General features: G+C 38.0%; 1 protein-coding gene across 3 annotated transcripts in view; it reads left to right on the forward strand.

Moving 5' to 3' along the window:
• Window positions 1-25,475, forward strand: part of CHN1 (chimerin 1) — a 199,608-nt gene that overhangs the window by 165,946 nt on the left and 8,187 nt on the right. For all 3 annotated transcript variants that reach the window (XM_061135169.1, XM_061135171.1, XM_061135170.1), the window contains 4 exons: window positions 10,906-10,990; window positions 20,825-20,998; window positions 21,822-21,899; window positions 24,723-24,860. In XM_061135169.1, coding sequence (XP_060991152.1) covers window positions 10,906-10,990; window positions 20,825-20,998; window positions 21,822-21,899; window positions 24,723-24,860 — 475 coding nt within the window. The remainder of the gene's footprint in view (window positions 1-10,905; window positions 10,991-20,824; window positions 20,999-21,821; window positions 21,900-24,722; window positions 24,861-25,475) is intronic.

Genomic DNA, 25,475 nt, shown 5'->3' on the forward strand with positions numbered 1-25,475 from the left:
AGGCTATAGTCCATGGGCTCTCAAAGAGTCGGACACGATTGAGCAACTTCACTTTTCACTTCACTAGTACTGTTGGGAAGTGGGGAGAATGTATACAGGTGCTGAAATACAGCAAAATTCTCATCAGTAACTATGCAAAACAATGGAATAACATCTTCAAAGTACTCAACAATAAGAATAAAACTATATTCTAGAATACTATATTCAGTAAAAAAAAATCTTTCCAATATGAAGACAAAATATTTTTTAAACAACAACAAAAAAAAAACCTGAGTGGTTCCATCACCAAGAGACCTATAAGAATGTTAAAGGAAGCTATTCAGACAAAGGAAAAATAATACCAGATGGAAATTTAGGTCTGTACAAAACAATAAAGAATGCCAGCAATAGTAAACATGTAAGTGTAAAAATATATTTTTCCATCATTGTAGTGTTTTTTGAAAAATTAATTTACTGTTTAAAGCAAAAATAGTAATATATTGTATAGTTCGTACAAGTAATACAAATTACAATAGCATAAAGTATAGGGTCGGAAAGTGGAAATGTCCTGTTGTAAGATGCACTATACATGAGGTGGTATAATACTGTTTGAAGGTAGACTGTAATATTGTTAAAGATGTGTATGGTAAACTGTAGAACCAACTGTAAAGGATAAAACAGTTATAAGCCAATAGTTTGGATAGAATGGATTCATAAAAAGTATGCAAGAAAAAAAACCCAAATGGAATATATAGAAAACAAAAAGCGAGGTGTAAAGTCAATTTTATTAAGAGCTACACTAAATGGAACTACACTACACACTCCATTAAGAGAGGTTGTTGCCAGATTGGATTTAAAAACCAAGATGCAACTGTATTCTATCCGCAAGAAACCCACCTTAAAGACAGAGAAATAAAAAGATTTGTCATATAAACAGTAATTCAAAGAAAGTTCAAGTGGCTATACTTAAACATAGTAGTTTTCAGAACAAGAAGTATTATTGGCGGTAAAAAGGGTAAAATTCATCAAGAGGACATAATTTAAAATTTATATGCACCCTAATATCAGAGATTCAAAATACATAAAGCAGCAACTGAAAAGTGAAATGGGCAGATCCACAATCACAGATGGAGATCTCTGCACTGCTCTCACAGTGATAGGACAGACAAGTAGAACAAATGTAAAATCAGTAAGGATGTAGAAGACTTGAACAACAGTATCAAACATGGTATTTGCAGAGTATTCTACTTGGCAACAGCAGAACACACAAACTATTCAAGTGAACATGAAAGATTTACCAAGATAGGCAATATTCTGGGCCATAAAACAAGTGTCAATAAATGTAAAAGGATTAAAATCATATAAAGCATATCTTCTTACCACAACAGAATTAAATTCAAAAATCTGAAAATGTTTCCACATGTTTAGAAATTAAACTTACTGTTAATTAAAGAAGTGATCATAGGAACATTAGAAAATATTTTAGCCTGAATAAGAGGAAAACTACAACATACCAAAATTCACGGAATGTGGCTAAAATAGTTCTTAAACTGAACTTTGTACCATTAAATGCTTATTTTGGGGAAAAAAGGTCAAATTAATTAGCTAAACTTTCACCTTAGGAAACTAGAAAAAGAGGACCCAATTAAACCAATAGAAAACAATAGAGAAAATTTGGATCTCTTTTACTAGAGCTTTAAAAAGAGTTTGAACTACATAATCTAAGAATTTTTTGTGCATTTTAGTCAGACCTTTTCTAGGTGATTAGAGGAATACTCTATTCATAATAAAACAATAAACTTCTTCAGATGACATTTTTACAAGTATAAGCCAAAAAGAAATTGAAACCTGGCTTTGAGGAAATGTTACTGTTAGTACAGACTTGGCTTTGAGAAATTTTGGATCATAAGATAATGTGGATTAGTCTGAGCTTTTTTGGTTCTTAGTGTTCAGTTTACATCCTGTAATGTGGTATAGAGATTATCTGTCACTCAGCTTTGCATTGTACAGTGGTTTTTATTGCACAACCTAGTTGATTGATTTATTGTATTTTCCTATTATCCTTTCATAATATGACTTTAGGAGATTGATATTTTGAAGTATTGATTTATTGTGTTGATTTTTCCCTACTGATATTTAAATGCAACATTAGTCCAAGTAATGAAACTAAACTTTCAAAGTAGAAGTTTTAGGTATGCTGTTCAACATTTTAAAACTTTTTAACCATCATTCGATTTAGAGACAAAGCTCTCATTAGAGCGCCTATAAAAAGAAATTAAAAGAAATTTACTTCTGAAACTTGGAAAAATGGCTAAACATTAAATTATAGGTTTTATAATGCTTTAAACACCCATATTTTAGAGTGGAAAGTTTTTAAATTACTGGGTGATATTTATTGTTATATCATTTATTACACAAACTTCACATTGTAATGTGATAAATAAAATAAATGCTTGAGTAGTTTGGTGTTTCCACTGCCTGATTCCTGGATTTCAGGTTGATGGCTCTGTGTAAGGGGCCAGTCTGACAGCTTAGAACATTGACACCAGAAACTGTGTTTGTGTTTTAGCACTAATGAAGTTGTGTTTGAGCCTAAGCAAGTTCACTTGTCTGTACCACATTAACTCAGCTGTAATTTTAGAGATATTTCTCCCTCACTGGGATAGTGTTGATGTGGAAAGATAGATCATGAAGGAAGCCATAAAGAAATTTAAACTTTGTTAACAAGTCCCAAGAGGGTGACAGAGGATGAGATGGTTAGATAGCATCACCAACTCAATTGACATGAACTTGAGCAAACTCTGGGGGATAGTGAAGGACAAGGAAGCCTGGTGTGCTGCAGTCCATGGTGTCGCAAAGGGTTGGACATGACTCAGCAACTGAACAACAAGACCCTGTATAGGATTGTGGTGAATGGACTGTGTGAATAGAACTGACAGTACATTACTTTTTCTGTACATGCTTATGTTTAAAGAACCATTTTATATACCAATTAATAAAAATCATTTTTATGTTTTACATGTGGGAGCGGAACTAAATTATTAATAGTATCCTGATCATTGTCCTACTAGTAAAGCATGGCTAGTGTTGTTGTAGCCTGACTATGTTACCTTAGCTTTTTCCTGTAGTTATTTCTCATATTTAGGGGGATACCACTGATTTGTGATATGACCAAGGTATGTCCAGGACTCTCATGATACCTCCCTCAATTCTGAATAGTTTTCTCACTCTTGAAACCTTAGGTTCCTCAGTTTTCTGTCCTTTGTCCTCCTTTTCACAGTGATACCTCCGGCGGTATTAACTGCTTGTGTGGTGAAGTGAGTACCTCACAGCCCCTGCACGCCATGGGTAGTAGCCGGTTGTGGACGCTGTTAGCACCCGGACAGCTGGCAGAGTGGACATCTGTCAGTGCTTCCTGCGCACAGAACCCCCTGAGGTCGGCCAGAGGCCGTGCCCCTCCTCCTACACCAGGCGCCCTCCAGCCCCAAGCACTGCTTGAGGCCATCTTTCAGCATGTGCTCCGGGCACTCCTGCCTTTCCTGCCCTGGGCTCCACCTTACACTAGAACAAGTCGGGGAGGCATGGCCAGCGCCATGTCAGTGCTGCTGGCTTAACCACACCCAAACCTTACTGTTTGGTACAGAGTTTTCCTGAAGAATGTTAAGACCACTCACAGTTTAAATAACAAGGCAAGAAGTATTGCTCTGATATTAAAAGAAAAAAAGTGTTAGTCGCTCAGTTGTGTTCCATTCTTTGTGACCCCATGGACTGTAGCCTGCCAGGCTCCTCTGTCCATGGGATTCTCCAGGCAAGAATACTGGAGTGGGTAGCTATTCCCTTCCTCAGGGGATCTTCCTGACCCAGGGATCAAACCCAGGTCTCCTGCATTGCAGGCAGATTCTTTACCACTGAGCCACTAGGAAGCTATAATACTAAAGATACTCCTATTTTTAAGTTCCCCCTCCCTACCATTTTTTTTTTTTTTTTCCTGCAGGGTACCTCTGTACAGTTTTAAGTGTTTGTTGCTAATGATAATAGCCAGTGTTCTGCAGTCTCGTCTCATTATTTAGTATCAATCAAAATATACCTTAACCACAAAGAGGTCAGATTAGGGCCAAAATTCTAAATCCCAGACCTTTTGGATCAAAATTAAGCCATCTCAGTAAGACTAACATTGGCTCCTTAAAAGTACATTCAGCTGCCCTAAAGATAAAAATGAAAAAAAAAAAAAAAAAAAGCCTTTCATGCCCAGCTGCCTGCCTACCTACATTCCTTTCCTTTTGATTTTGATCATCTGTTCTCTCCCTTCATTGCCTAATACCACACTGGAGAACTGACTCATCAGAGCCTCCCAAATGAAGAGCGGCAGCTGAAATGTCATTCCCACCTTTCCAGGCAAACTTTCATTTCCCCTAATGTTCTTATCGCCTCCGACACAGTATATATTTGCAGCAGGCTTTGCAGGCACTCTCCTTGGCTGTTTGCATTCATGCTTATTTCTAGAGGTAGTGTTATGGCTTGGGAGGAATAATGAAGATGTGATTTTTTCTTTCTCTTGCCATAGCATAGAATTCTTTTCTGCTGTTTCTGTTACTGACATTCAAACTGGAGATGTGAACATCAGAAACCTGAGAAGCAGATGTGCTGGTTTTCTTATGGAAACCAGGGTTCGGGTTAATGTGACAGGAGGCTCAGTTGAGAACAGCTTCAGTTTTTACCTAGATTGATACCCAGGAGACAAAGGACCCTTGGCCTGTGCCATGCGGACCCCTCAGGAGCCCACCCATCTCCCTCATTGTCTGTCTTTTTCAGCCTGTTTCTGACCGGTACCCACCCTGTGACAGACTCTGTTGGGTCCATTAGTTAATATAGTCTTTCATCTTCGTTTTTAAGGTGATTGATGTGACAGGAGGTATTCATAGGTGAGAGCAATCTCAGATGCCATGGTAATGAAGTTGTTTTTTTTCCAGTTGGAAAAGAGAAGAGGTCCTTAAAACAAGTTGCTCTGTCCTTTGTTCACGGCAGTATAATTTACACCATGTACTATGTCACTTTCATTCATCAAGATGTACCAAAAGCTTTGGAGGTGGCCTAGAAAAAAGTACCTGTGGCCAAATTAAAAGGTAGCTTTCCCCAGGACCATCTCTGACCTCACTAACACTGTTACATTAACGCTGACTGGGATCAAAACATTCCCTAAAGGAATCCCTTTTTTATAAATTAATCAAGTGATTGGTTTAAATAACCAGAAGGAAGAAATAGTGCCGTTTATAAAGGAATTGGTTATTTTCCCACCTTATAAAGCCAGCATATGTCAGTAAGGTCATACAGTACACAACAGAAGTTGAGGTGGCCTCTGCTTATAAGAAACAGTAAATAGAGACTAAAGAATGTTATAGAATAAAACATGATGCTACTAAGACGTTCTTTTTTACAGGACCAATATCCCTCAGGCATAGCTATAAGAAACACAGACAAGGAATCAGAAGTTTGGTGGGTTTGCTTTGGTTTGGTTTGTTAACGCCTTCAAGAGGAAGATAGGCGATACATTTTCTTGATCTACATCCAGTGTTAGCAAAGTTACCTTATCAGATTTCCAGGTTTACAACTAAGAATTGGAGGTGGGAAAAGGATTAGGAAGAGAGAAAAAGAGCTGACAGCCTTGGAGAATAAGAAGAGACAGGAAAACTAAAACACAGACTTATATAAACATAAAAATCTGGGACAATTTACAAAAATTCCCTAAAAAATTACACATGGAAAATGTCACTTAATGAGTATCTGTTCGTTGTGTTATGAAGACGTCAGTAATCTTGATTCCCTGAGTGCTGACCTGTGCGGATGTCTGCGAGTGTTTGCTGTATATTACAGGGCATCTCAGGCACCAGCCGATCTCTTACAGCCTCGCGCTTGCCTGAGCTCCTTGTGAACCACTCAGGCCTCCTTTCTTCCAGATTCCAGCCTAGCTCTCTCTCATCATACTCCTAAGCAGGAAGAACCTCCAAGATGCAACTTTTGACCTTTTAATTATTGTATTTTGAATGCCCATTACAATTCTGATTAAATCGTTCTGAGATGGGTAGTCGGAATACAACCACATCTAGTGAGCAGAATTATCTGCCGGTGTCAATGCCCTGGAGCTTCGTCTGCAGGCGTAGAGTGTCCTGCTTCTCTGGTGCCAGGTGGAGCAGAACAACTGGAATCACACAGCTATTCTAAGTTCTACAGTTGGTACAACTGACTTGTTGAAGGTATCTTTTTTTGAATCAGTAAAATATGTAAAATCACTGATAATGTAAAACTGCATATAAAATAAAACAGCTCAAATATAACACAATCACCCCTTTTTAAAAGAAAGTATACATCACTTTTTTTTTAATCACTTCTTCTTTAATGCACTTTACACTGTTACAGTAGTGATATGATTATAATGCCATCCAGGAAAGAGACTTGCTTTCAAGTACAGCAGCGCTTCTCTGAATTTCTGACCAGTTCTGGTTCCTATTCCCCACTTTTTCTAAACTCTTCATTTGCTTCATGATTGCACTTCCTTCCTAACACAACAGCAACTAAACCGTCAAGTGTGAACTCCGTTAGCCTTCTGGTCCCGGGCTCCCACCACTCCTGCTCTGCACAGCCGTCCTCTCCCCCTTGCCCTTGACCCTCCCACCTCGGGGAAGGGGAAGAGTCCGTTTTTTTATTCAGAGCTAGTCCTTCTGCCCTGGTCCCATCTCCACTGGGTGCCCTCAGGAAACTTCCTCCACAAGCTACCTCCTCTGTCTCCATCCCTTCGACTCTTCCCCTCCCACCTCACTCCCACACCTGTTCCTCTGCTCCTGTTCCCCCTGTTAATGCCATCTTGCCTCATCAACGGGCCCCAAAGCCTAAGACTTGGCCCCAGTCCTCCTCCTCCCCTTTGCCTATGACTCAGTCCGTTACCGAGTCCTACTGATCCTGCCTCCGCGTTCTCAGTCAGCACTGCCTGAGTTCAGGTCCATGTCATCCGGCACCTGGACCACTGCTGTAGCAGCCTGCCTGGTCTGTCTTCCTCCAGCCTTGTTTCCTTAAAAATCTTCAGTGGCCCTGCATTGCTGACTGAACAAAGTGTACGTTTGCAAGTATGGAAGAGGCCCCATCTGCCCCTCTCTGCTCCTGCCGCGCCAGTCACTCCCACCCCACCCACAGTGAACTGCCTCACAATCCTCTAAACATCCCATTGTTTCTCTCCTGGTGTGTGTCTCATTTCCTTGGAGCGGCCTTTCCCTAATGCATCCTCCAACACACAACCCCATTTAAGCCTGATTCTGCTCACCTGGAAGCCTCAACTCATTCATCTTAACCAAGCAACGCCCCTCCCCAGCTGCCCTTATACTTTGCAGACACTTTCAGAAGAGGCTTTTCATGTTGTATTTAGCAGGAGAAACCTATGGTGAATTCCTTGAGCCAATATTTTAAAAAATTTATGTATATGTCATCACTTAATGTTTGTAAATGAATAAAAATGATTAGTGCATGAATGATGTCCATTTGTTTTGATAACCTTTAGGAGGATCAAAGAGACACAAAGACTACAATATTCAGTTTTTACAAGTATAATCCAGTGTCATGGAGTCAGGAAAGTCAAAAAATTTAAGAAATAACAAGTTTTAGATACAAAAATTCAAAAGGAAATTCATTTAAATCCTGTTACACAAATACTAGTTTAGCAAGCTTCTGGTGCCTCAAGGCCTACTTCTAGAACCATTTCCTTGAGAGCTATATAACCTGCCTTACAAGTGGTTTAAGAAAACAAAATTAAAACCAGCCCCAGGTGGCAAGATGCCTTTATAAAAACCTGTCCGGGAAGGAACTGAATCAAGAACAATTTCCTAAAGATTGCTTTCTGAGATGCATGTGTGATCCTGATTAAAGAAATGTCACAAGGTTTTCAAAAGGCCACATTTACTACTGCTTTGTGAAGGCAAAGCAGGGAATTGGTTCTATAACAACATCTCAGTACCCAGCGCTGTTTGCCAAGAGCCCTTCTTTGTTCCAGTGACTTACACACCAGTGGAACTTAAACACCTTTTATCATGAATAACGGCAGGTACAAAACCAGGACTTCTCCACTCTTCTAGTCCAGTTTATTAACCTTACCAAGTTAAGAGACACTGGATTATCCTGAGATTGCCTCTAAAAATAACTTCACAGTTCTATAGCTATTTTGTAACTATATAACTTTTAAAATATGAGTCAGTACTATCTATTTCACTCAGTTGCCTCAGATTAAAAGCAAGATTGCATACTTTATCCAGTTTTATTCACTCAGAGGAACATAGGCAAAAACAAAGACATCAGACACTGTCTGGATGTTAATCTTGGGCTCAGCTTCAGGAACTCCAGGAAATGCTTTCAGTTTGCAGGCTCTGAACATCATTAACAACCCAGAAGCAACTGTGTCTGCATTCCTGACACTTCCATAAAAAACAGAGACAGGATTATGGCCTCCCCCCCCCCCCCCCCCCAAAATCAACACAAAGTTTTGTACTTGAGCTCACTTGGCAGCGACCAGAGCCACAAGTACATACCTGCTTGTAATGAACCCTGCGTTATCCACTGTTGCCTTATATGGATATTTTGGCCAGCAGTAGTAGTTTGAATTTTAATATACCATATTTCATTGATTCTACTACATGTTTTTGTTTGTTTGTTTGTTCTTCATTTTAACATCTCTGAAATTTATAATCTGAAGCTTATAATCAGTGGCATGCCATAAGTTAATTGGTGATTTCTTTACCTGGAATATATGTATCTTACATTCAGGGTAAGTCTTATGTTCAGTGGCATCTTAAGTTTGAAGCTTATTTATATATTTGTATCAGTGTTAAAAATCACTTACCAATAAACAAGTGAGACCTAATTAAACTTAAAAGCTTTTGCACAGCAAAGGAAACCATAAACAAAATGAAAAGACAATGTACATAAGAGGAGAAAATATCTGGGAATGAAGTGACCGACAAAGAATTAATTTCCAAAATATACAAACAGCTCATACAGCTCTATCAAAAACAAACAATCCAACCAAGAACTAGGCAGAGGACCTAAATAGACCTTTCTGCAAAGAAGAAATACAGATAGCCAAAACGCATATGAAAAGATGCTCAACATTGCTAATTATTAGAGAAATGCAAATCAAAGCTACGGTGAGGTACCACCTCACACAGGTCAAAATTGCATCCTTAAAATGTCTATAAATAATAAATGCTGGAGTGGGGTTAGAGGAAAGGCAACCTTCCTATACTGTTGGTGGGAATGTAAATTGGTGCAGCCACTATAAAGAACAGTATGGAGGTTCCTTAAAAATCTAAAAATAGAGCTACCATATGACCCAGCAATCCCACTCCTGGGCATATATCTGGAAAATAACCATAATTCAAAAAACTACAAGAATCCCAGTGTTCATTGCAGTAGTATATATATAATATCCAAGACATGGAAGCAAGTTAAATATCCATTGACAGAGGAAGGGATAGAGAATATGTGGTACATATTTATAGTGGGTTACTACTCAGTCATAAAGAATGAAATAATGCCACTTGGAACAACATGAATGAACCTAGAGATTATCATACTGAGTGAAGCCAGACAAACATATGATACCATTTATATATGAAATCTAAAGAAAAAAAAAAAGACACGAATGAATTTATTTCCAAAACAAACTCACAGACACAGAAAACAAATTTATGTTTACCAAAGGGGAAAGGGGGCCAGGAGAGGAATAAATTAGGAGGCTGGGATTAACATATACACACCACTATATATAAAATAGATAACCAACAAAAAGCAAAAACAAAAAAATCACTTAGTTTCTAAGACCAATTCAGTACATAAACAGAACAGCAGTAAAAGTGACAATATTAGCTGTAATTTCATTGTTTGCAAATCAGATTGTCACACTATGGTTTTGACTCTTGTATTACTATTTTCTGCTAGAGGAAATAATATATTTAAGAAATTATCTCAAGTAAATATAATTGATGAAGATCAGTAACTTCCTTGTTCCCTCTCCCTTTTCTTCTAACCTGTTTCTTGAGTACATTTTCAGCCAATATTTGCCCAGAAGTCTAAAATGTTAATATTCAAGATGTTTTTTCCTTTATTCTTTAATGTTCAGGATTTGGATGTATTGTTTTTCTATTCTACCAGTGTTTTTTCATCTGGTTTAAGCTAACATGGCTTCTCTTTCCTATGCATAAAGTCTAGATGTATTTTAGTGTGTGAGTTCTTTGGGAGTTCCTTGCTTAGGGATAAAAGAATCTACTGTAGTAAAACTTTTATGAGCTGGGAAGATGAGTAATTACTGTATTCAAACAGGGTTTCTGATTAACTGTAACTTCTGTAGTTTCTAAAATATATTTTCTTGGTTAACATAATAAGTATCAAAACGGTTTTGAACAGAAATTGGCCCTTTTTGATGATTCTGTTGTGACCAGTCACTAAATATCACCTTCAACACCCATGGCCCCGACTGTGATGACAGAGAACAGAAGGTGGATCATCCGACAAAATCCTTACAGGATCCAGATTACATCACTCCTCATCCTCCTCCTCCGTGCTATAGCGCTCAGAATACGCCAGTGCTTGTATAACATGTAGATGAAACTGCTTACAGCTGGAGGGAACTAGTTGGAAAGTTCCACTGTGAAAACTGTTTTCAAAAGTAAATCACAGGATATTGGCTTGATTTATCACCATTTCTAAAACAAAGAGAAAATCAAGCTCTGAAAGAAATTTTAAATGCTTAGTTCCACTTAACCGCAGTTTTTGTGCATGTAACCGTATTGTGCCTCTTCATACTAACTGTGACTTGTGTATGAGTGCTTTGATGGGAAATAATCTCATGTATGGGTTTCCCCTGGCCACGTTGTCACTACTGTTTTTCAGGTCCATACATTCAGAGGGCCACACTGGTGTGAATACTGTGCCAATTTCATGTGGGGGCTCATTGCTCAGGGAGTGAAATGTGCAGGTAAGAGCTCTCTCCTTTTCTCTTTATTGAGTAAGACATGAAGTTATAAGGAATAATTTACGAGGAGACTGGCTGTTTGCTCTTAACATGCAGTAGGCCGAATTCTCAGGCATCCAGTTTGGATATTGATATTTTATCTGCCTTTAACCTTCCTATACTTAATGGGAAGCAGTCTGATCCATTAAAAAGAGGGAAGTCATCTTGTTCAGAAAGTCTGATAAAAGGAGGTAAAAGTAAGGCAGTTAAATTTGCCTTGCCTTTGATGTTGCAGTAACTAAATTTGTAAAAACGATTTTTTTTAAAGCAGTGTACAGGGACCTATGATTGTTGCCTTAGAAACTGAATTTTAAAAGCTTTTTAAGCTGAATTGTCCTTACTAAATTTTGTGAAATCAAATTGAAGCTTTAAAAACCTGTGAATTTATCTTCAAAGATGATTATCATATTTTGAAAAACCACTTAGTCACTGATACTTTGTTTTCGATATTTTGAAATCTTGAATTTGCCAAATCCTTTTTATAACATATGACCATAGTATTTTAGATTTAAATTTAGAAACTTGTAAGATTTCCACATAAATAACCAACTCAGGGATTTATGGAAATACTTTATGAAATAAGTGTTACTGAAATCATGTGAAATTCATTTATATAGAACAACTATACTGAGTACTGGCCATTTACTCAACAGCTATAAATTCTGGCATAGACTTAAAAATAATTATTTGTTTCAAGTGTGTGATGTTAGGTCATAGAAGTTTCTGCTATTTAAATTTTAAAGCTAAAAAATATGTTCTTACATGTTTTTTGCATGAAGCTTAACTCTAAATATGTATATGAAGAGTAAAGTATTTTGAAATGGTAATTGAAGTAACTGTCAAATTTAACACTAAAAATCCACATTTCTTTTGTGGCATGATTCTTAATGGAATACTTTTGTTGTCCATTATTTGCAGAAACTTCTAGAGTCTGATTTTTTTATTTCTCAATTGCATTTTCTTTGAATAGCAAGATAAGTATGCATTGCATATGAGCATTCCAAGTTACCCGCCCCCTGCCCCCCACCTTCAGTTATGACTTCCTTAGCACCACTAAGGCATAATAAGGTTCCAGGCATATGTCACTAGCCAGATCCATTCATGGACTTCCCTGCTACATGGAGCGGTAAGCATTCCCCACGCCTTGACTTTGAACTGTGCAAAGGTGTCCTTCAAGGAGAGCCTCAGCTCAGAGCCAGTCTGATTCTTCCATCATCCTAGAGAACTGACAGCCCCATTTGCAGATTTCTGCCCAGAGAGTAAATGAGATCATTATCTTTCTGGCTGGTGGTTGCCCAGAGTCAGCATGAGGAAGCATCACTGAAGGCTGTGGTTGAGCCTTGACCTGGAGGGGACCACAGTGGAACATGGTGGTACAGTTAAGATCAGCCACACTGTCGTGGTGTTTCAAAGGCAAATGATGTACACTTTCCAAAGCACAGATCACCTGTTCAAAGAATGATGGTCTCGACAAGCCTGATTTGCCTTTATGACATAACCTTGACCAGCTGAGACTTGCAGTGGTTTTTAAACACTTTATGACTGTCACTAACTCAAAACCTACCCTATCACTAGAGTGATGATGTGTATCATGTATGTTTTGAAAGAGTGAAGGCCATCTACATGAGAATTCTGAGTTAGCTATTAGCAGAAAACTAGCACCACACATAAGAATAATTTTTGGCAATATTCTACAGTCCTAAATCATATTTGAAAGAAATGTTTTGGAATGTTTATGATAGTAATAATGTGAAGGAAAAGAAAGAAAAGGATTCATCCCATCCCATAGGCACTGACTTGATTGAATAGCCTTTTCTTTTTATTGTGAGTCAAGGTCAAGAATGTAAAGAAAAGCTTATTGGTTTTATGTTATATCTTGCCTTCAAAAGCATATTCTGTGTGATTGGAACTGTATTACTGAGCTGTGTAAAACAGGTCAACCCAGTTTTTAAATGTGGAAGGTTGGGATTTGAATTATTCTATGACAACTAATTACATTTAGATTGACAGTGAGATTCTTTCATCTAAAATGGCTCATCCTGATCTTTGAGCCATCTACTTTATTTAAAACAAAATGCAAAGAATTAATAATTTAAAGAGAGAGAGAACTATGGTAGGGTGAACACTGGCTACCCAAAAATGTCTGCTTCCTAATCACCAGAACCTGTGACCATGGCACAGGTTTTGCCTTTCATGACAAAGGAGACTGTGACCAAGTTAAGGAATTTGAGATGGGGAAGAGTCCTGTGGATTGTCAGAATGGACCCAATGTAATCATAATTGCAAGAGTCTCTAGAAGAGTGATCCAGTAGAGGCTGATTCAGGGGAAAGATAGAAGCACAGAAGCAGGGGTCAGGAAAGAGCAAAGATGCTATACAGCTGGCTTTGAAGGGGGCCACGAGCCAATGAATGCAGGTGGCTTCTGGAAGCAGGAAAAGGCAAGATAAGAAACAGACTCTCCCCTGGAGCCTCCAAAAGGAACACAGGCTAGCTAAGGCCTTGATTTCAGTCCAGTGAAACTGATTTTGTACTTCTGACTTCTAGAACTGTTAGATGATAGGCTTGTATTGTTTTAAACCACTGAGTTTATGATAATTTGTTACAGCAGCAATAGTAAACTAATAAACTAGCCACTAAACATTAAAGCTGGTACTTCCAAAGAAAAATGGCTTGCTTACAACTTGTCAGAAAAGAGATGTATCTATCTGCTTTTGACAGCTTGCTTTCTTCTGGTTTCTTTTTTTCAAAATACACCAAGGCAGAAGAGAGCTTGTCAGGAACTTTTAAAGAATGTTTGGCAAAAGCAGCAATTTTGTATCCCACCACCCATTTTTTTTTTTTTTTTTTTTTTTAACATTATATAAAGTGTTGGGTGGTGTTCCAGTCACCAGGCTGGCAGCCAATAGCGAGCAACCTGTCCCTTCAGGACCGAATGTTCTAGGCTTGCTCAGCTGCCCACACAGACAAGGACAGCGTAGGGAACAGCAAGGGTATGCATGGGCCTGGAGTCACTGCAGACGTGCTCTCCAAAGCCCCATAGTCGGCGTTAAACATCTCTGCTGCCACTCTCCCTTACTCTCGCCTTGTTTAAACTGAGTAAAACGACATTACAAGGGACCATCTAACTGCAGCTTGGGAGCACTGCTCCTCCTACTAAAATAGTTGTGAGCAAAGTAAGTAGCGTTCAGAAGTAAAGGGCAAAGGATCATTGTCGTTCAGATAGAATAATATTAGACCATTTTTCCTTTATGAAATGTAAGCTTATAGGTTAAAGTAATCTATTATTATTACATAATCACTGAGATCATCAAACATCCCTCTCATTAAAAAGACCATTATTTTACCAGCATTCCTGAATTGTTTTTATTTAGCCTGCCCAGAATATTCTAAGAAGTTAAGCCGGATGATAATTGTAAATCAGACCCATCAGCTTAGTGTTTGTTATTTAGGAAAGTGACTTCATTTTTCCAGTGTATCATTGTCATTGCTGCCAGCTCTCAAAAGGAAATAGCAGCAGTTTCTTCCTAATAATAAAATGTATTTATTGCTTTGTGTATAAAGCACTTAACTTCTAGGTTGGAGAAAGGGAAGTAATGTCTTTTAATTACTGCTTTGATTGTATCTAAAAAGTTACATTTGTCCTTGTAACCCAATGAGAAATTGGTCAGACTTGCTTAAGACTTTCATGTAGCTCCTTTAATACACGAAAGTGGTATTTTCATAAATATCCCAAAAAACAAAATATTCTTCTTAATTTTGTTGGTGAAAATAAGGCCTTCTGATGCATGTTAAAAATGGGCTAGTCCCACTTTTCTGGGGTGGTGGTGGAGACAACTAAGAGACATGTTTAAAAACTATTTGCAGTTATTTAAAATGGGAACATGCATAGAAAAGAATGAATAATTACCTTTCTTTTTAAAACACACATTAATATTACCCCTTAATACTGTCAGTGGAATATAAATATCAGCTATCTATTTCAAAAATAGGTTTCTGTGCTGTTTAGATATAAAACACATTTTTTTGTAGAGAACTCAAGCCCAGAAAATCTGACAGTAACTTCAAGTTAGTAGTCTTAACAGAAATACTTTATAAGGATAGAATAAGATATGTTTTGAATTTCTCATTCCTCCTTTCTTGTGTTTATTCTATGCTTATTAACTTGAAGAATTGGGAAGGGACAATGTGGTTTAATTGTAACATAAAAGTAACCTGCCAAGCCAAGAGATGCAACAAATGAAATAATCTTTTATGGATTTTTTTTCATTTATAGTGTAGAGCTTCCCTGAGAGAAATGGAACTATATAGGAGTTATATGACTTTAATAAATAAGTATGAAAACCAAATAAAGTCTTAATGGCAAACTGAAATATTGATATACTGCTAGTCCCTGAAGCAGCAATTTTCAGAGCACGCTCAGAGCTGGTATATTGCACTGTGAACTTAAGGATATAAAGATGCTTTATTTTAATGACTTTGCCCTATCCTTTGGTCCTCCGAAGGACTTCATATCCAATCCTGCCAAAAATTTGGCCTTTGAAATTTCTAAAATTGAGCATAATATATTGTCCCATAGTTTAATCTTATTCAAATGGAAGAAAGTATATCAGTTTAGGAAACATTTCCATCCTCATTAAAAACTGAATCTGACCATAGTCATCACTTTATCCAGTTTTCACCGAATCACAAATAAATTAGGCATTTGCTGATGTTTAAAATGGGAGATAACTGCAAACACTCAAAGGAAAAAAAGTTAGTATCAGACCATTAGTGAAGATTGAGGGCAGGAGGAGAAGGGGACAACAGAGGATGAGATGGTTGGATGGCATCACCGACTCAATGGACATGGGTTTGGGTGGACTCCGGGAGTTGGTGATGGACAGGGAGGCCTGGCGTGCTGCGGTTCATGGGGTCGCAAAGAGTCGGACACGACTGAGCGACTGAACTGAACTGAGTGCCATTCAGATATTTTGATATTCTGTGGATACATTCAAATTTTACTGTTTCCTTTCTACTGGATTTCCATTTTGAGTTTATAGTTAGGGAAGAATGTGACAAAATAAGATATAATGGGTAAGTTTTATCACTGCTTTTTAAATGTCCTTGCCAGATCATGTATTGATACCTATATAACAGTAAAATACAGCCGTGTCTTTTAAACTTAAGTATATACAACAAATAATAGAAACAACACACATTATTGAATAAGAGGTTGAAAACAGCAGATTCATCTTTAGCTCTGAAAATAATAACTCAGCGTACAAGGTGTACTGCTAGTGAAAAGTGATATATATCACTGAGTGGGGGCTAGGAATTAAGAAGCCAAGGTTAAAATCTCCTTTCTGCAACTTTTTGGCCGAGTAACTTTTGAACAAATCCTTCAGCCTCTCTGCACCTCACTCTCTTTGTGAAATGAAGACGGTGGTGTAGGTTATTAATGCCAGCCCTTTCCAGCTGGTTCTGTGACTTCTGTACACACACTTAAAGCATTAAAGTATTTAAAGTAACTTAAAGTACCTCAGCATTATTTTTAGATAATGAAGCTCTGCTGACTTTTATACTTCTAAAATACTATGTGAGAGTTTTTCCAGTGCTAGAGGAGATGAATAAATACTCTTTGTTTTATTCCTCACAATGATGGTAACAAAAGATCCTGGACAGAATATGTATGTCAACTATCAAAAGACTGTGAAAGTTTGGTATAAGAAGGAAGACTGGGACTTCCCTGGTTATCCAGTGGTTAAGACTTCCTGCCTTCTAAGCAGAGGGTACAGGTTTGATCCTTGGTCAGGAAGCTAAGTTACCATGTGCCTTGGGGTCATAAGACCAAAACACAAAAAACAGAAGCAAGATTGTAACAAACCAATAAAAGTCCTTAAAAATGGTCCACATTTTTTAAAAAAAGGTGGCAGCTAAGGAACTCAAAAGTCAGTTTCCTGGTGGTATTTTGGAGTTTTTTTTTTTAACTCCTGTTTATCTCAGCCTGAGCACTAGAGACGCCCACAAGTCATAAATGCCAGCAGACACAAAAAGTAATCCCGAGAGAACCGGCTCTTCCTAGGCAAAGTCCTGGGAAAAGGGCAGCTGAGCCAGACAGAAACCTTTTAGTGCATCTGCATTCTGCAGGTGGGCACCATGACAAAGCCACGTTGCTCCCCCGCCCCCGTGGATGCTGCAGCAGAAGCCTGTGGGTAGATCCCTGTTTTCCACCCCACTCTGCAGTCACAGGGTTGTACTCTCCTGTGAGTCTGTGAGTGGAGCCCTGTCTTCCCCCACCGTCCTGCAGGAAGAAAGTGGTACCCTTCCTTGGCTGAGCCTGTGGGTGGAACAAACCCTGATTTTCATCCTCACCCTCTAGTAGAAGTAGCACCCATTCAGCCTAAATCTACAGGCAGAGCCCTGTCTCCACCCCTGACCTGCAGTAATGAGGCAGCTGAGACCATGATCAGACCTCTGTCTTTAGTGCCTACCCCGCAGTCCCATGCAGCACCGTACTCCTCCCCAACCAGGCATGGAGGCAAACCAAGACTTCATCTCCACCCTGCAGTAATGTCTAGGACCTCTTCACTGCCCAGAGTGTGGGGTACAGTCTTGCCATTTGAATAACATACAAGTTTGGTGGGCAAAATAGCACTGCAAAAGCATTACAAAGGCTTTGTAAACTAGGTTGACATTTGAAACACAGCCTATATACTGTCCCAGGATATGCATTCTAAATCTAAACAGCTTAACTACCTGCTAAAGTTGAAGATTTCAATAGGGACCACACAGTCTTATAACACTCAAAATATCCAGGATGCAGTTCAAAATTAAACTTCATTACCAGCAACCAGGAAAATCTCAACTCAGATGAAAGAAGACAATCAATAGTCACCAATATTGAGGTGATATAGATGTTGGAATTATCTGATAAGGAAAACAGCTTTCATAAAAATGTTCCAAGAAGCAATTAGAAAGACTCTTGAAACAAATGAGAAATAGGAAATATCAGAAGGAAATAAAGATATAAGAATTAAGTGGACGTTTTAGAACTGAGAAACTTATGAACAAAATACCCACAGGAAGGGCTCAGTAGTATTGATAGATTGGATATGTCAGAGGCAGGAATCCATGAACCTTAAAAATAGATCAGTAGAAATTATCCAACTCAAATGAGAGGGGAAAATAGATTTTAAAAAGTGAATTGAGCCTCAAAGACCTGTAGGACAGTAACAAAAGATTTAACATTTGTGTTGTTGAAATCCCAGGAGAGGATAAGTGGGAGGGGTAAAGATACTTGAGAAATCAGTGGCTGCAACCAGTCAGAGAAAAATGACCTACCTGCTTGGAGGTACTTTTCTGTAAATGAAATGTACTAAGAACTGTGTAGATGAGGAAGCAGCTATAACCCCAGCATCCAAGTCCTTTTCAGGACCTGGCACTCACATCTGACAAACAGAATTGGCCTAGAGGTCAGCTTAGCTCCTGACCCTAAGCTGATCATGACAGTGCCGTTCAGGGAACCCTGGGGCACTCCCTAGGAAAGGCCCCTCAGTGTTAATTCCTTCTTCTGAATAACAGCGGAGTCATGGTACAGCCTCACATTAACATAATAATGGAAACTAATGATAGATCCAATATTAATGGGTAAATACTATTATTCCCATTCTATGTAAGTCACAGAAAATCTTAAGTAACTCACTCAAAAGCACACAATTAATAGATCTAGCTCTAAATTATAGAAGCTGTCCAAAACATTAAAATGTTCAGGGGAAATGAGGTCTTTTAAGTGGACATTTTACCACCGATTTGCCCTATGATTGAATCAGAAATCTTATATATCTAATGTGGAATAAAGAGAAATTTAGGGTTTGGGTCCTGGTCTCATTTGGATATTATTTGACTATGTAGAACAGTGTTGGGTCATTTCTTCAGATGGCACGCTAGAGCGCCTATGCCTGGCAGCCTTTACATTCTCAAAGCAGCAGCTGTTGTTCTTTAGTGATGGTAACGTTTGGACACTCAGCGCTGCCGTGCCATCTTCGTGCTATTCACTTACAAACAGACACCTACAAAGACCCAACTTCCCTCTACACAAGCCTGTCTTTTCACTTGGGAGATGCTCAGAACATAGGACTTCCTCCCTATGAGTCACCACAAGCCTTAAGTTCTTTTGTCAGGTTGGCCAAAAAATGTCTACATATTTGATGAAATAACAATTTCATTTTTAAGCCATGGCTGATTTTCCTTGTCTCTGTTAACTGTTACTGTCATATATAACTCAATTGCAACTTTACCAAAGGTCATAATGATGATCATCGTCAGTATTTGTCCAACATTTTACAATATGCAAATCACCTTGACTACATTGGCTCCTTAATTCTTATAACAATTCTGTGAGGTGAATGTTATGCTCCCCTTTCTGCCCAAACAGTATGCAAAGCTGAAGCTTACCCAAGGACCACAGACAGTGGTAATGGCATTGTATGATTTTCAAATTCATTGTGTGCTAAGTCGCTTCAGTCGTGTCCAACTCTTTGTGACCCCATGGATTGCAGCTTGCCTCAGTTCGTGGGATTCTCCAGGCAACAGTACTGAAGTGGGTTGCCATGCCCTCCTTCAGGGGATCTTACTGACCCAGAGATCAAACCTGCATCTCTTGAATCTCCTGAATTGGCAGGAGGGTTCTTTACCACTACCACCACCTGGGAAGCCCCTAATCCATTAAGACCTGGCTATAAACTATGTGTACCCCACTTGGATTGGATTTACAAGAGGTCAGTGTCAAGTTTTCATGAGCTTAAAAATAAATGGGTAACATTTACCAAAAAAACAGAAAGATAAAATTGAGTTAAATTATTCAGGTACAGTCTGTGTTTCCTAAGTCGAATTTAGCAAAATATTTGTATTTCTGTCTGCTTCTTCTAAAATGCCATTGTGCCCTTCTTCTTGAAAATAAAATGTCTCCAAATGTTAACTGGAAAATACTTGGGCTCTGGCATTTTAGAATTTATAACCCAATAAAATGACAAAGCAAAGGAACAACTTCAGTAGAGGCAGTATGGTATAGGTGTTAAAATCGTGGACTCTACAGTCTTTGTAGGCTTGAATCTTGGCTCCACAATGTACTAAATGCTGTAGGTAAGTTAGTTAACACCCGTGTGCTTGGTTTCATCACATTTATAAAAGAGAAGAATAATAACACCTGTTTTATAGAAATTTGTGAGCTTAAATGAAATAATGTAAAGCACTTGAAATAGTGTGCTTGGCATTAGTAAGCTGTTGATGATAGCAGTAACAAATAATAACTATAGCTATTTTTAGCTAACTAGATGTATTCTATATCATTATCATATGCATATATTTAAAGAGCTATGAGTATATATAAGTATGATCAGCATCATTTTAAGAGGGCCCTTGGATACTCTACTTTTGGGGGTTCAATTCCACTTCCTCAGATTTGTTAAAATGCAGTTATATCCCACATTGAATATAATTTTTATATAACTTTAAAGAAATGGATAAATTTTTAATTGGCATAGTATTACATTTTGTAGACATTTAATTGAACACTTATTAACTTTGGTCTGGGTTGGTATTCTCTTGAGATCATACGGTGAGTAAATGATGGAATATGAGCTGGAATTCTAGTCTTCTAACTTAAAGTCAAAATTTTCCAAATGAGAAGAATGTTCCCCTCACTCTGCTGGCTGAAAGCTAGTCTTTAAACCTAATTCAGGTTGAGGTGTCTTGCCAAAATAAACAGAACACTCAAAATTCTGAAAATAATAATGAATTTTTCCTTTTTAAATTCTTTAGATTGTGGTTTGAATGTTCATAAGCAGTGTTCCAAGATGGTCCCAAATGACTGTAAGCCAGACTTGAAACATGTCAAGAAGGTGTACAGTTGTGACCTGACGACACTCGTGAAAGCCCACATCACTAAGCGGCCCATGGTGGTGGACATGTGCATCAGGGAGATTGAATCTCGAGGTGAGGCGTTTCCAGCGGGGCTCAGGGCAGTCATAATTCCCTGCACAGCCAAGCTTTCTTCTGCATGTTTAGGAGGAATGATTTCAGATAACAATATGACAGTCTGAAAGCAGTTAACAAGTAATTAACCAACATGATTTCAAGGTACACTTAACCAGTTATAAGAAATAGTATGCTTAAAAATATATTTATGGATGATGCTTCCAGTCTGTAAAACTTGGTATGTAGATGCCAGTTCTTTTTTCAGTTTTTATACTTTTCTTAGGTCCAAAAAGCAAAGAAATAAAAAAAAAAAAGAAAAGAAATAAATGCTCTGTTTAAAACTATCCTAGGCCAAACAACCAAAAACCAGAACTACGCCCTAATTAGTCTCTGACACTTTGGAAATAATTACTACGGGCCTATTATTAATATAGCTTATCTCAGTCTTCTCATGTAAAAGAATTTATGGTATAGTAGCGGTGATGAAATTATTTCCCTTAACACTTAAGGCATTTGATCTAGTTAGATAAAATGATGAGCCAAATTACAGATATTCAGGTGACAGTAGGTCAGAATTAAAGAACTGTGAGTAAAACTATTTTATCTTAGGAGAAAAGTAAAAAAACCTTAGAAGAGGTTTCTAAGGTTAGAAACCTTAGAAACTTAGAAAAGTGAAAAAACCTTAGAAGAGGTTTCTAAACATACATATTTCTAAACATATATATCTCATCATTCTTCCTGACACATTACTTCCCAGCCTGAAGTATGAGAAGAAGTTAAAATCTGAGGAAAGGACATTACCCCAAAGAGACTAATTAGCTCCTCTGCTTTATTTTTACAGGTCTTAATTCTGAAGGACTGTACCGAGTCTCGGGATTTAGTGACCTAATTGAAGATGTCAAGATGGCTTTTGACAGAGGTGTGTTTTCCAGCAGGTTCATTAACTTAGGACAATAATACTCTACCCAAAGAGACACAATTTCTTATTTTATTCTTTCCATTGTTTTTCTAAATCACTAATTATTATTATGCCAAATAAAATGACTTAGCGTATAATTTTTATAATTTCTGTATTAGTTGTAAGTATTAAGCTATTAAATTTCAGGATGAGAAGGAAGTATAAAATTTAACTATATTACCAATATTTGAGTCTCCAAGGCTGGTCCATGTTCACCAAAATATGTACAGAGCAATTCAATTTACCAGAAACCATGGTGAAAACAGTGGAGGTGGGTGGGAGAGGAAGGGATCTAAGGCATTACAGAGCTCAGATTTCCAAGGTCTGTTGTGGCCAACCTAACTCTGCCTGCTGTGCATGCCTCCCCAGCATCTTGTCATCCAAGTTCAAGCTCATTAATTTTTATATAAGAAATTTAGGGTTTTGACCACATGTGCTAATTAGCTTACTTCCTGAAAGCTTTACTTCTGAGTTGATATGATCTATTTGGTAAAAAGGAGAAGCTTTGTGAATTTTCCTGTAAATTGGCATGCATGCTTAGCACTTCCCAGCTAATTGACTGTTGGAATGGTATTACATGGTCAAAGTAGTCTTCTCTCCAACATTGTTATGCTGAAATATTGTGTTAAATTTCCAATATCACAAAACTGCCAAAATATGTGGATTTGAAAGACCAACCAGAAAAAAAAAAAATTCAAGCTCATGTGTTGGGGCAAGAATCTGAGAGGACCTGAAGACCTTCTGGCCTCAGACCCCTCTGTGGGAGGAGGGCCCCAGCCAAAGAAAAGCTCAGTGCAGCTTATTTTCTTTTAACATTTAAATTAAGGTTTTGTTCCCATGGTTCTCCGATTTGTCTTTGTTTTGAGCACTGGAATAAGTAGTACCAAAGAGCTATAAGCTTGAATATAGGAAGTAAAAAGAACAGGAGTTGTGATTGTGAACAGACCCTTTTCTTTGCAAGTACACACTTCTGGTTCCATCACACTCCTCTCCCATCACAGACCTCTAACAGCCAACAGAGGCAGAAGACAAAAAAAATGAGATATTATCATCAACACAGTAAGAGGAAATCTAGGTCAGCCCACATATTTGACAAGGTTGAAGAAGACGAGGTGAAGAAATGGCATCGGGAACAACCCTGAATCTACACAAGATTGAATGTTAAGAGGCATTTCTTTTTCTCTGGAAGGTAGCAACTGATCAAGTCCATTCCCAGCCACTGGCCGTGAGAGATTTGCCATATAACCCCTCCTTTCTTGCCCCTGGCCACAGTTTCCTCTGTTAACATCTCTCATTTATATAATACAGCCTGTTACAATTGTGAGCCAACATTGATGTCAATACATTATTACTGACCAAAGTCAGTAGTTTACATTAAAGTTCATCTTTATGTTGTACAGTTCTGTGGTTTTGGGCAAATGCGTAACGTCACATATCCACCATTACAATGCCATCCAGAACTTTCACTACTGTACCAATCCTTGCACTCCACCTGTTGTTCTTCCCCCTCCTCCCCTGAATGCCACTGATCTTCTTACTGACTCCATAACTTTGCCTTTTCCAGATTGTCAAATAGTTGGAATCATACAGTATGTAACTTTTCCAGACTGGCCTCCGTTATTTGGCAATGTGCATTTAAAGTTCCTCCGTGTCTTTCATGGTTTGAGAACTCATTTATTTTTATCACTGAATAATATTGTTTTTGTCTGGGTATACCACAGTTTATCGGTTCACTTATTGAAAGCCACCTTGGTTGCTTCCATGTTTTTGGCAATTGCAAATATAGCTGCTAGAAACATTTGTGTGCAGGTTTTTGTGTGGACAAAAGTTTTCAGTTCCTTTGGGTAAATACTAAGGAGTATGACTGCTGGATTATATGGTAAGTGTTTGTTTAGCTTTGCAAGCACCTGCCTGTTTTCTGAAGTGGCAGCTCCTCTTTGTATTTCTGCCAGTGACCAGAGAGAGTTCCTGGGGCTCTACATCCTTGCCAGCATTTGGTGGTGTAGGTGTTCCGGTTCTAGCCATTCTAATAGCTCTGTAGGGAAGAGGCTGCTTTTTCATCCTTAGAAATCTTTCATAAGCCAAGTGGAATAAAAGAAATTAGTGTAAGATCTAGCTCAGAGTAGAAACTAATTAAATCTTTAGTAGATGAAAATTGAGCTGTTTTAACAAAGTACTAAGTGCAGGGGAGGGCAGAAGGGGTCACCCTGAAGGAAGGCCAGCTTTCCTTAAGAGTGTTAAGGCCCAGCAAGTCTAAAATATTCCTGTGTTTTATAATTTCTTCTCTTGTTATCGCAACACTCTAGAGTTTTGTTTTGCTTTTTCCCTTCTCACTAACTCTCCTACCCCCAGGGCTCAGGCAAGATCGAACATTATGTATGGGAACCCAGGGTGAATCAAAGATGGCCTTTTGTGCTGGGTCTTTTGTAAGTTGGGAGGATCTCAGTTGTTATTTTTCACATTCTCTATGTTTATTTTAAAAAGAAAGAAAAAGTTACCCCACAGTATTCCTCTAGCAATTCTCATGAAATTTTAAAATATTTGTGTTAACCTCAGTCATCTCCTACTATCCCCCTCTGTCATAAATCGTGGAAGAATAAATAACTTTACAATAAAAAATTCAGGTTGTCTTCCACAGAAAAAATATAAATATATCAGCACAGTGAATTTGATGTTTCAAATTGAAGTGTTGTGAATCTTTAAAAACAGGGTACAAAAATGTTATTTGTTAAAAGTGCTATGAATCCAGATATTTACTTTTGTTTCTTTTAACACCCTTCAAAGATGGTGAGAAAGCAGATATTTCTGTGAACATGTATGAAGATATCAACATTATCACTGGTGCACTGAAACTGTACTTCAGGGATTTACCAATTCCACTCATCACATATGACGCCTACCCTAAGTTTATAGAGTCCGCCAGTAAGTATGAAGGCATGCACTTGTAACCTGACAAATCGTCTCTCCTAGGTAATCACATCTCCTGTTTTTTTCTGCTGAGTATCTTGAATGCATTTTATGAAATATTTCTCCCTGGCCTCTCTCCATGGCTAATGTACTCACAAGAATTTTGAACTCTTCTCTCACATAGGTTATTTATGACTTCTGCCATCAGAAGCATCTTTGTAATGTGTAACCTTTACTTTCCAAAGTAAGGCTTACACCAGTTCTCCTAGACATGAACAGTAGTTTTGTAAAGTAAACAAAATTAGAAAAACAAAATTGAAAAAAATACCAACTATCTGTTGTTAGATTCAGCAAACACAAAGATTACACTGTCAGACTGCTATAAAATATATAAATTTTTACTTTCAGTTTCTGTCCTTATCCCGTGACATGCCAGTAAGTTTGCAGAATGCCTCAGGTTCATAGATTATACTTTAAGAAGCCCTGTTTTAGATCAAATGTTAAGAAATAAAAGTTTTAAAAAGTTAAAAAATAAGCTCTAGTTAAGATGAAAATGAGAAAAAGCAAAGGCTCCTTTGCCAAACTTTATTTATGGTGCAAAAATCATACCTGTAGTTCACACTTGTTTTT

The sequence above is a fragment of the Dama dama genome, chromosome 33, assembly GCF_033118175.1.
Source record: "Dama dama isolate Ldn47 chromosome 33, ASM3311817v1, whole genome shotgun sequence".
NCBI lineage: Eukaryota > Metazoa > Chordata > Mammalia > Artiodactyla > Cervidae > Dama > Dama dama.